Here is a 13,174-nt window from a genome sequence, read left to right on the forward strand (position 1 = left end):
ACAGACCACACGTGCAGTAGTATTAAGTTTTCAAGGTAAACAAATCACTGACAGCTTATTCTTTGAGTATTCAGTCAGTACTTACTGTGGTCTTAGTAAACTCATGAAGAAATACAGATCATCTTGTGATTCCTGCTGTTAGCATGGTGTGTGAGTAATAGTGTCTTTCATGTTTTAATTATGGTACAAAATGTGTAGATTGTAGACTTAGGCCTGAGTTTCAGTTGAAGTCCACCTTGTATTATTAGTGGTGTGACATTGTAAATCCTTTCATATCACCAAGATATAGTTCTAATCTGAAGTTTATGATGAATATCACATGTTTATACTTTGCTAATTTTATATACTCTATGTACTTCATATAATATTTATAAAGGTTATGTACACATTTATAAAATAATGGCAGCTGAGAATGTGCATAAAATTATGTTCCTACCTCTAATCTTGTTTTGTTTAAACCATGTTCTAATGCTCTAAGGTAAAAATATTAGATTGCATATTCTTTCAATACAGAGAAATTTCAGCAATTAATTATGTATTAAAATGCAGTATCAAGAAGGAGCATACACTGAGGTAAAATAATTAAGAATTCTTTTCTTTTTTATTATATAAGACAGACTCCTAATACTAAGCTTAACATAAAGCATTTTGATAGGCAATGCAATACTTTATATTGGTGAAAAAAGAAAGCATCTGTATATTCAGTCGTACTGTCCTTTGGCTTTCTCATTAGCCGAATTTGAAAAGAATACAGTGAATAGAAATGAGTACATTTTAATGTATTTTCCATAAGTATGTTAAAGGTATGCAGATTTTATGCATTAGGAGTATTACATTTGTTTTATCCATAAATATTTGCATTTCTTTTTGTGGGATAATGTACTTTGTCAACTGGACATTGCAATGCTTTCAGGTCTGGTTAATCTTAAGGCCTTCATTACACAGTGGGAGGGTGGAAAGTATTTCTCATGAGGATGATTCCTCAGTATTATTTATATTGAGATGATATATTTATAACTATATATTTTGTTCTAATATTTTTTAAAGTCCAAAGTTCAGATTATTTTGCCGACATTATGCTTAAACAGTGACATGAAAAGCCTCACATTTGTCATTGTCAAGCACAGAAGTATTTGCAGGATTTTCTTAAAAAGTGACAATTGAGCATTAGAGCCAGTGCTCTCCATCTTCTGGAATTACCACTGTCCTGTAGGTCTACACACTGAGAGAGGTATAGGTCTTATGGCAGCCAGTGTGAAAGCCCAAGGGAATAAATAATGCAGGCCTGAAGGCTCCCCAGCAGAAAGTTCTCTGGTGCTTCTATTAGAAACTCCTGAATGTTTTTACCAGTCTTCTCTGAGGAACAAGAAAAGTGAAACAGTCTTTTGCAAATCTGTTCCTGAAAAGAGATTGGGGTGTTTTTGTTTTAATCGTTTCTTAGGAAGCCACATGTGTTTAACTGGGGGTGTGATTTTCTGCAGGCTAAATCAGTGGTACAACTCTGGTCTTTCCCCCTCTCCCTTCTTTAAATATTGGCCTGTCAGAATCAGATTGTCTGGGCTTGCTTTATTTGGAACATGCCAACATAGTTCATGAGCAGTGAAAAATGCCACATCTGTCAATCTTCTCTGAGATTTCTAAATGAGTATTTTAAACCTTTTTATCACAGAAAATGTGCTGTTTAGTTACCTGTGGCCAAGGAAAATTCACTCTGTATTGGCAGTTCTACTTTTATAGACTTCTTTAAGAAAAACATAGGTAATTATTCTAGGTGAAAAAAGGCAGGGGAAAGTCCCAAGGGACCTAAGGAGTTACAGCTTACATTTTCATATTTCTCTTTTGGTTATCCAGAGTATCTAAAAAATTCACGTCTTATAGATAGCTTTCTGACAGCAACTGATTAGTATCAGATATTATCTGATTTTCCAGTACTATAATTTATTAACTCAAATGAGAAAAGAAAATTTTACTAAGGGAGGAACATCACCCACAAGCCATCACCTTTAACTGCTTTGTTAGAACTTAGTAATGGCCTTTTTCAGGGGGGCCTTTCTGATGATCATCTGACTGTCCTATTTGTGCTCCCCATTCTTGTACATTCCTCCAAGACTGAGAAAAGAGTCTTAGGTGAACACACCTCAAGTACATTTCTCAGGTAGCAGCCTAACGTGTTAACTTCTGCCAAGTGAGTACTCCAAGCTGCCCTCTTCCCAGTATGCCTTCCATTTTCCATCTCCCAAGCACAACAGTTCCCCTGCAGCTTCTCCCATCTGTTTGGGTTGCATCTTAGCTAATAAATCTCACTATAAACGAAAGCCAGCAACCAGCCTCACTTCCAGCAGGCACACTGCCATTGCTGTGGGGCTACGTAGAGACAGTCAGCAGCAGTCCAAGGATTTCCCAACTTTGCTGGTGGCATTTCTGGAGTCATTTGTGGTTTGCGTTAAAGTCATGTTGCTTCTCTGCTGGTGTGTACTTGGAAAACTGGCTTTACTTTTCTCTTTGAATGTTTTGTCTTCATCCTGGTCAACTGTCCAGAATTTTTTTCTAGTCTTCAGAATATTTGTTTATATCTTCTTTGTGTGTTAGTTGCTCAGTCGTGTTCAACTCTTTGTGACCCCATGGACTGTAGCCCACCAGGCTCCTCAGTCCACAGGACTCTCCAGATAAATGTGTGTTTTAATCAAGTCCTAAACTAGTCACTGGGCTTCCTGCATGGCACTAGTGATAAAGACCTCACTTGCCAATGCAGATGACAATAAGAGATGAGGGTTCTATCCCTGGTTCAGAAAGATTCCCTGGAGGAGGGCACGGCAACCCACTCTAATATTCTTGCCTGGAGAATCCCATGGACAGAAGAGCCTAACAGGCTATGGTCTATAGGGTCAGACACGACTGAGCAACTTAGCATGCACACAAACTAGTCAGTAATTTTTTTTTAATTAAGTTTACGAAGTTATCAATATAAATTACTAATTTCTATAAATAAACTTGCCTATACATGAGAATCTTTAGAATGAAAAACTTGGATGGAATATGCTTTGTATTGAACTTAATAAAAAATTCCTGTGCCAATGGAAAAAACAGCAAATTCTCCACTTCAATAATACCCTGCTATTTTATATAATGTTTCTACTTTCTAAGGTAATAACATAACCTGTCATGTGAGTTTATTAAGAAAACTGTGTTGGTATAATCTCAAGCATTTCTAAAAAGATATTGTATGTCCTTGCACAGAATTTAGCGATGTCCTAATTCTTAAGGAACCCCATTTTCAAATGGAATATCTTAAAATATATCTTAGACTGTTTTCTTTTTAAATATTTACATCATGTGCTGATTGAGTCTCTCCCCTCCCCTCTTTCATTAGCTCAACAAAGCTGGATGAAGAATTTGAAAAGAAATTCAACAGCCTCCCTCAGTATAGTCCTGTTACATTTGACCGGAAATGTGTACCTGTCCCAAGGAAAAAGAAAAAGACTGGAAATATGTCCGCAGAACCGACGAAAACCAGCAAAGGTTAGATGGGTGCTGTGCCTTCCTGCATCATGGTCAGACTCTAACTGAAGCTTCTTCTGACTGTCTGCGGCTCCCTTTGCAGTTGAAGCAATAGCGAGTTGGAATTTCAGTTGCTTTCCAGGGTTATCTTGGTTCCTGCCTTACTCTTTTCTCTCTCGTCTTCTTCCTAAGTCTCTTCAACCTTTGTCCTTGGGCATCTCAACCTATGCATTTGCCCATATTCAGGTCTTAATTATACACGGTCTTCGACCTTCTTGTGTCCAGAATTCAGACTGAGAATGTTGAGCTTTTCTTGAGCAGGAACAGTTGGCTAAACCCAGTTCATCTGTTTCTCTGTGTGTCTGCAACAGGTTGGACTCTGGGGCAGTGAAATCCTTCCATTCACCTAGTCAGGAGATTCCATTCTTAACTGTCAATTGAACCAAATGAAGAGAAAACTCCCCGTAATACTTTGGCAATATAATTTTTATTGGTTTTATTAAATTTAGAGAAGTGCTATGTACATATTCTTTTTCAAGAATATCAGATTCTCCTCTGTGTATATCAAGGAAGTTTTTTAAATTGTCAGCGTGGCCTGGGGATTTGGGGAGTCTCAGCACTCATGAGGGGCAACACTACGGTTCATTAGAGGGGTTTTAAAGAGTGGGGTGTGCATTTTCAGTGGTCACAACCCCTGGCACATTAGTATGGCAGAGGCTAGAGTTCTAAACATCCTAACCAGCGCAGGACATTCAAGTACAATGAAGAACTGTCCTACACAAAGCCACAGTATTGCTCCCCATGCAGAACTTCTCTTCTGAGTTTACTTTAGGTCTGGAAGTTGGTAGGCAAGTAAGTATACCTTTATTTTTCCACACAGAGGTGGAAAACTTCATTTGATAGCTCTCCTCTAGAGGTAGTGAATGAGAGATGAAGAACTAGTGTGGGGGTTTGTTGTTCCCAGGATCAAATTCTGAGCAGGATTTGATGGCAGAGTTCTCATAATTACCCTGTAAAAGAGGCAACCTGTTGCTTGCTCTATGGCAAATCAAAATACTTCCCTTTTTGTGTGTATTTAGCTGAATGCATAGATGAATGGGTAGATAGAAAATGATATATATCTTTGCAAAAATCTTGCCAAAATCTAGCGATCATGGATAATGATCAAAGATAAATAGTAATGACTATATATAATTTCACAGATTTGGGGGAGTCCATAATGTATATATCTAGGGAAAAATTATATCTATGAAGAAACCTAAACCTTTCTCTGTCTAGATCTAAAACACCCACTTTACACTGAAACTGAAACAACAAGGAGACCTGTATCTCAGGGTGAATCTGAAAAGGTGAAGAAAATCCCCCCTTTGTGATAAAAGGTGGGAAGGAATGTAAAAGTGATTTTAGAATTAGCTCAGTTTTCTGCTGTGGTTAATAAAAACAAGTCTGGTGAATAAAGAACTGAAAAAGAAATATTGCATCACCAAGTTTGCTCATCTGAGAAAATAAAATAACGTTGTTCTGAGATTTTCCAAGATAGGTAGGAAAGAAATAAAGCAGCCTGTTGACAGGTAGGTAGCTGAGCACCATAATGGATTACTGAGTGAAATGACAGTCCTTGTGCCCTGGAGATACTTAGGAATAGGCAAAGCAGTCCATGAGCCCAAAGATGCCAGGTATCATGAGCCCCCATAATTCTTGGATTTTTAAAGTTGCTGATAAATACATGACAAACTAATAAAATGGAACTTAATTGATTGATGTGCAGGACATATGCTCCTCCTCCACTCCTTGCAGTTGGAGACATCATTTTAGAGCTCTGAAGTTGGCTGAATTATCTATCAGGGACTGTAACAATAGATTTATTTTTGTAAAGCTATAAAACCCTGAAGTTAGGATCTATTTTCATGAGACCTTCTCTTGGGTCTTGGTTGTCTGTTATATGTTTTTCCTCTCCCAGCTGAGATTAACAGTATTTCTTTCGATGTGAAATAGCTTTTTTGGAGCTTTGGATTATACTTCATACAATATCATCTTAACTCTTCTGTTTTGCCTCTCAAGCCACAAAGTCCCTGGTTCTTACACAGTGTACCAGTAATTGCATAAATAGGAAGGCTGTCAAGACCTTAGATTTTGCTCATTCCAACTTGTGGAGCAAAATGCAATTAAAATAAAACAGAAATTAAATAATATATTCTCTATTTAGCAAACTGAAGAAGTAGTATTTGTATTTGATTATAATTTGGCATTAGCAGTGCCCGTGTACTATCCTACAAGTTATTAATGAAATTATCATACCAGCTGTGCTGTAATTGCCTGATCTTTAGAGGATAGAGGAGATTGTTTTCTTAGAGTCTAGACCCTTTGCATTTTTGCATAATGAATTGTTCAAAGCAAACATTGTGAGTGAGATCAGTAATTCTTTAGTAAAGAAGCATGTTTTCATAGGAAACCTCATTTTTTCTCCAACAACATTTGTCTGTATTTTATTTTCTCCTGTATTTGTTATTCAACATTTATTATTGTATTTTTCCCTGCCTTATACTAGGTATTTCTTTTTTTTTTTAAGCTACTCCAGTTTATATAAAATGTATAGAATTTTTATGAAATGTAATTTCTAGAAGAAATATTTATGTATGCATTTATATAGTTATATACCTCAAGATCATAGGACCTAGTTGGGTTTATACTTGTATTTTTCCAGTGGTCATCTTATTTGTATCTGTATTTCCAAGTAATCTTTCCCTTTTCCATCATCCCCTCTACTGTCTCTGCCCTGTTCCTTAAGTGTATATAATGGGTCTACCTTCCTCTAACAAGGTCCAGGCTACATTATAGTAGGCTTAGTATATAGATGATTTAGGCATAGACTCTCCCTTTGCTTCTAAGATTATCCAGAAAGTTATCTCTCATTCATAATGCAGGTCAGCTGCAGTAGCCCATTTCTATCGTGTTTTCTGGTTTATCTCACACAGTTACTTGTATATATTCAAATGAAAACTTTGAATTATAAATCTGAATTTAATTGTAACTTAAGAGATTTGTTTTGACAAATTATTTTAAGTATACTGTTAATGTGTGAAGCACTTTTTAAAAAAGTATCAGAAGTCAGAGTGCTCTGTAAAATAGTAATTTTCAAGCAAGTAGGGTCATGAAGAAAAAGTTAATTGAGCTCAATTTGGAGTGTTTAAATTATGCCCAAGCTTGACCCTTGACTCAATTTCTCCTTCCTTATCTCTTTTATCTTTTCACATTGTTTTTTAGCCTATTAACAAACATACTGTTCATCTTTCTCATGTTTTTCCAATTTACGCTTACTCTGCAAGATTCAAATTTCCACGGTTAAAGAATTTGAAATTTTTGAAAATCACAATGGAAATAAAAGAAGCAGGTTTACAATGTTAAAGACTGAGGACAGAATCCCCTGTTTGGGATTGAGCTTACCTGACTATATTAATAATGTTTAAGAGCTGAGATGTGATGAAAATCAGGCCATCCCTTTCCCGTCAGGAAGTGATTGCTTCCAGGTTGGGCAGAACTCTGTTTCTTGCCCTGTAGCTATTTGAGAGTCTTCACTGTCCCTAGACATTTTCTTAAGCATGGTGACAACACATTTACAGGTATAAAAGGTATGCCTAATATAATCCTGAGTTTTTTAACAAGACATGCATGTCTAGCCCAATAAGGTGGCTCCTCCTCAATGAATCCTAACTTGATTGTGGTTCATTTACTTAAACTTATTCCAGCCCACAGATTCATATGTTCAGCAGCCACTTTGCTATAAATTATTACAAAGGAATTTACTGTTTCATTGGCCCTTCATTACTTACGTGTTCATTACCGAAATGACAGCCTAGTCTTAGGGTAAAACCTCTGCTCTTCTTATAGCTTAAAAACATGAAACTATAGAAGCTGGACATTGGCACCACCATTCAAGTTACGCCTAACACTTGTTTCCTACTGCAGTTCTCCAAACCAAGCTTCTCTTAATTCACCTCACCTGCTGACCTTGAAAAATTTTCATACCATACTAATACTAAAAGGGCTCTGTGTCACTATACTTCTTAGCTAAAACATGTCCATTTTTCAGCAAACCATGAACAACATTAATGTTTTGAAAAAGTTGTTATCCGTGTCTCTGTGGCACGCCTCCGACCGTCCCAGATTACAGTTTGTCTTTGCTATTTTTTACCCAGCTGTGAAGTTGGGATGCAAAAAAAATTGATATCTTCAAAATACAGGCCATCCTGCCCAAAAATGTTGGTGAAGTCCTAAGCTAGTTTGTATGCCAGCAATGGTGATTTCTGTCATAAGGAAGTGGAAACTGGTACCAACAGTCTTTCAAGAGGTTTGGTAGGAAGATGGGAGAATGAGATGGCATGGAAACTTGAGATGGTGGTTCATGGAAAGACAGTTGCCATCTGTTTGCTTTCTGAAAGATTCCTTCTCAACTTCTTTTCTCTGTTTTTGACTTCCTACCTTCTTTTCCCTCCTTGGACATTTCTATGTTAATTATAATTAAGGAAAAATAGTAGTATATGTGCTATTTATTACAAATTTGACTTTATTTTCCTTGAACAAAATATCAAACATGTATACCATACTGGTGGACAGGAGTCAAATCGTTCACTTCTTGACTAAAGTTACTGCTTTTCAGTGAATATCCTTGTATCTTATCCTCATATCAAACTCCTTCAAGTTATTTGAACTTGTCGTTTGCTTAGATTTGTTTTATAGTTCGGGATGGCTAGCAGCAAGGCTGTTTAAAAATATAACTTTACGGAAGCTCTTCTGGGTACTAAACCTCCCTGGATGTTCTCTTTTTATGTTAAAATTGACAAGCTCTATATTAAGTTTTGTCCTTAAATTATACTTTTTAGGTTTCTCCGAGTATGGTTGGGTCTGAAAATACGTATTCTTTTCTTCTTTCTTAACCCATTCCATACATCAAACCAGTTTGTTTCTGTGAGCCATTTCCTGATCCCATTGTCCTCGTTCACAGTGATGAACAAAAGCATTCTCCCTGTGAGCCAGTGCCTTGTTATCATTAGATTATCTTCCCTTGGTAAATCACTAGGATCCTTATGATCCAGAGAAGTCTCAGAATTGTTTCTCTGCTTTCTGCTTTCTTCTGCTTCTGTTTTCCATGATTGCCCATGCATCTGTCATTCATGTGCACCAGCCTTACAGCTTCCTGGATTGTATAAAATACATATGAATGATGGCAAATGGGCTATAAGGAACCTCTGTAGTATTAGTGTATATCATCCACATGATATACTGTCTTTGTATCTGTTAAATTTATTTTCTTTCCCTTTTCATTCACTTCCCTCCAACCCCAAAAAACAAATAAGAAGTGTTTTCTGTTTCCATTTCAAACCACTACCACCCAATTCAGAATATTTGTTATTGGTTATTTAGAAGGATGACTTGGTATAGTCCTCAAAAATCACTTGTAAACCTTTATGTTATCAGTAATAATAGCAACAACTGTCATTTCTTGAACTCTTTATTTATGCCATCCAGTGTTTTAAGAGCTTTATTCATGCAACAATATTGTTGAAAATCATTCATGTGTTAAGCACCATTCTAGGCATGTAGAATGTATCTGAATGAAAACAAAGAACCCTGCTGCCATGGAGGTTACATATACTGTCTGGGAGTACCAGACAGTAAATAAGCCTAAACAATAATGTTTCAGAAGGTGAGCAGTAATATGGAAAAAGAATAGGTTTGATAGAACTAGGTCAAAGATTAACAAAGGAGAAGACTTGAACACTGTATAACAGCTAGACCTAACAGACATATATAGAATGCTCCACGCAACAACAGCATCATATACACTCTTCTCAGGTACACATGGGACAGTCTCCAGAACACACAGTATGCTGGAACATTTAACAAAAAGGACTGAAATGATTAAAATTATGTTTTCTGACCACAGTGGAATGAAAGTAAAAATTAACCGCAGGAGAAAATTCAGAAAACTCAAAAGTAAGTGGAAATTAAACAACACACTCTAAATAACCAGTGAGTCAAAGAAGAAATCAGTAGGGAAATATGAAAATACTTTGAGATGAGCAAAATGAAAGTATAGCATGCTGAAATTTATAGGTACAGCTAAAGCATAACTTATAAGGAAGTTTATAGGTATAAATTCATATATTAAAATAGAAGAAAGATACCAAATCAATAACCTAACCTTTCTTGAGACACTGTTAGCAGAACAAACTAAACTTAAAAAAGTAAAAGAAAGGAAATAATAAAGATTAGAGAGGGGATTAATGAAATGAAATTAATTAAAGAATAGGAAAATAGTCATGTATGGATGTGAGAGTTGGACTGTGAAGAAAGCTGAGCACCGAAGAATTGATGCTTTTGAACATGGTGTTGGAGAAGACTCTTGAGAGTCTCTTGGACTACAAGGAGATCCAACCAGTCCATTCTGAAGGAGATCAGTCCTGGGATTTCTTTGGAAGGTATGATGCTAAAGCTGAAACTCCGGTACTTTGGCCACCTCATGCAAAGAGTTGACTCATTGGAAAAGACTCTGATGCTGGGAAGGATTGGGGGCGGGAGGAGAAGGGGACGACAGAGGATGAGATGGCTGGATGGCATCACTGATTCGATGGACTTGAGTCTGAGTGAACTCCGGGAGTTGGTGATGGACAGGGAGGCCTGGCATGCTGCGATTCATGGGGTTGCAAAGAGTCGGACACGACTGAGCGACTGAACTGAACTGAACTGAGGAAAATAATGGAGAAAAGTCATTAAAACCAAAAGCTAATTCTTTGAAAAGAAAAACAAACTTGATAAACATTTAACTAGACTGACCAAGAAAGAAAGAAAACAAATTCAGAAGTGAAATAGGAATCATTATTACCAACCTCACAAAAATGGAAAGGATTGAAAAGGAATACTATGAATAATTGTATGCTGATAAGTTAGACCACCTCCATGAAATGGGCAGTTACTGGAAAAACACAAACTACTGAAACTGACTTAAGAAATAGACAATGTAAATAGACCTGTAACTAGTATGAAGATTGAACTTAGTAAGCAAAAAAGTACCAGACCCAGATGGCTTTACTACTGAATTCTTCCAAATGTTTAAATAATTAATACCAGTTTTTCATAAGCTTGCTCATAACATTAAAAGAGGAGGGAACACTTCACAACTCATTCTAAGAAGCCAGTATTACCTTCATGTCAAAACTCGACAAACATATCACACAGACAAGAAAATCCAAAACTGCAGACCACTCTCTCTAACACATGTAGGCACAGAAATCCTTAACAAAATGCTAACAGACTGAATCCATGTAAGAATTATATACTGTAATCAACTGGTGTTTTACCCCAGGAATGCAAGGTTGGTTTAACATCCAAAAATCCAGTTGCTGTAATATACCATAGCAGTAGGACAAGGACAAAGAAAAATCCACAGGATCATCTCAGTAGATGTCGAAAGAACATTTGACAAAATCCAGCATCTTTTTCATGATAACAGCCAACAAACTCAGAAGGGAACTTAAAAATCTGATAAAAGACTTAAAAAAAAAAACTTTGCAACCAGCATTATGCTTAATGGTGAAAGATTGAGTGCTTTCCCCCTAAGATAGGGAATAAGACAAGGATGTCCACTCTCACCATTTCTATTCAACATTGTAGTGGAGGTTCTAGACAGGGCAGTTTGGGATACAGAGACTATAGATGTAGGGAGGAGTATAGTAGCTAAAAGGATATGAGGTTTATTTTTGAGGTGGTGAAAATGTCCTCAAATTGATGACGGCTGCAAATATTTGGGAACATGAAAACCATTTGATGGTATACTTTAGACAGGAGCACAGATAGTTGCCTCTGGCAGGAAGACAGGGCACGTGGGTGCAGATCCTGGTAGGTGGGTAGATGCAGCAGGAGCAGCTTAGAGAGCTTCTAATTTTTAAAATCCTCACTTCAACCCTGTGAGTTAGGCACTATTATTATCCCCATTTACACATGAGGAAACAGAAGTTATGTAAGATGATTGTCAGTTTCACATAGGAATATCCTCAAAGTATAGAAAGCAACCTGCTTTGGGGAGGTCAGTGCTGCTGTTGCCATTTCTGATGGTGACTGAAAAATCCCAAGTCTCTTTTCTTTATCTGAGCAAACTAAGATGCAGCTTGAGATTTCTGCCCATTCCCTACTCCCGTCCCCCTGCCACCCTCCACAAAAAGGTCTTGACAAGTGTTTTTCTATTTTTAAATCAATCTTTTCTTCCTAGAATATCCTCAGAATAGGATGGAAAGCTATCTAATGCTATCAGGCCAACCTGAAAGTCATCCTCAAAGTTCTGTCCTTGTGAAGAGCAGTTACTTAGGAGAAACAAAATGTCCATGTCATCCTTGCCTTCGTGATATTTAGGAATCTTAAAGTAAAATCTTCTGTTTATTACAGACTACCTCTGTACTGCCCTTACTGGCTGTGGTCTGCTCTAGCCACTACATCTGCAGTTTCTGCTGAGGGCGTCCCAGCCCTAATGGAGACTTCTGTCAGATATATTTCTAAGGAAAATCTCACTGGTTTTTCAGTAAATCTAGGGAAGGGAGCTAAGCACGAGTTGGATGAGAAAAGATGCAAGATGACATTTCCTGTGAATCAGTTTGCTTATTCTACAAGTTGGGGGAGGGTGTAATTGTTTAGAAACACGGAGTTTTTTTTTATGAAGCATTGTAAATTTTAAATATATTTATATTAATATTGTCTGTAGGTCCTTTCCAGTCTCAGAAAAAGAACTTATTCCACAAAATTGTCAGCAAATATAAGCACAAAAAGGAGAAGCCTAATGTTCCGGAAAAAGGTATTGGTGCCTTCCATGCTCCATTAAGACTTCCCAGCCACCTCCATTGTGGATTCATCTTTGAGTGACGCTTCACTGCACCGTCTTCGCCTTTACCTCCCCTCTGCTTGCTTCAATGTCATCAGCTCTGACGCAGGCACATTCATTATTTCTAGACTCTGCAGCTAATTGCAAAGAGGAATCTTTTCCACTTCTGTACTCAAATCCCTTATTTGTCTCTAGTTTCAGAGTTCCATATGAATCCTAAAACTGCTTTTTTTTATTTGTATTTGGTACATTTTTAAATTTAGTCTTCATGAGCTCTTCTCCACTTATTTTCATTTGACTGTTCTCGTTTTTCTCATGTTTGGCAGCCGTCAAAGCAGGACCACATTTCCTGCTTCCTGAAATCTTCCCAGTTTCATATTCATATGAAAGTCCCACAGTTTCTATACTTTCTCTGACACTTGAGGATCCTTGTCAAGGGGGATTCCACTCCTACGTCGTAACCTGTCTTTCTCTCTTTTTCTATCTATATACTTAGCTTTGTCAGGCTTTTCCCACCTCCTTCAGTCACATAACCATTATTTCCAGAGGGCATGAGAGACATACGCACTCTACCCTCCCTTTACTCTGAGCATCGGTGTCATTGTCATGATCTGGATGGGCCCTTGAACCTCTTCAGGGCTTATCTAAAGATTTCCCTCTCTACAGTTCAGGCCTCTGTTCTCTCACACAGAAGATAAATTTCCCCGTCTGGTTCAGTACAGCCACGTGTCCTGGAAGTCAGTCTTTCTCGAGCATCTCCTGCATGTCAGTGTCGTGACTGCCATGAGCCTGCTCATCCGATGCCCA

General features: G+C 37.4%; 1 protein-coding gene across 16 annotated transcripts in view; it reads left to right on the forward strand.

The window, feature by feature from the left end:
* Window positions 1–13,174, forward strand: part of BBX (BBX high mobility group box domain containing) — a 297,809-nt gene that overhangs the window by 263,381 nt on the left and 21,254 nt on the right. For 14 of the 16 annotated variants that reach the window (XM_061384983.1, XM_061384907.1, XM_061385839.1 and 11 more), the window contains 2 exons: window positions 3,371–3,519; window positions 12,251–12,340. In XM_061384983.1, the coding sequence (XP_061240967.1) occupies window positions 3,371–3,519; window positions 12,251–12,340 (239 nt within the window). The remainder of the gene's footprint in view (window positions 1–3,370; window positions 3,520–12,250; window positions 12,341–13,174) is intronic. The other 2 variants (XM_061385913.1, XM_061386009.1) reach the window with 1 other exon arrangement.

Source organism: Bos javanicus, chromosome 1 (genome assembly GCF_032452875.1).
Source record: "Bos javanicus breed banteng chromosome 1, ARS-OSU_banteng_1.0, whole genome shotgun sequence".
Lineage (NCBI taxonomy): Eukaryota > Metazoa > Chordata > Mammalia > Artiodactyla > Bovidae > Bos > Bos javanicus.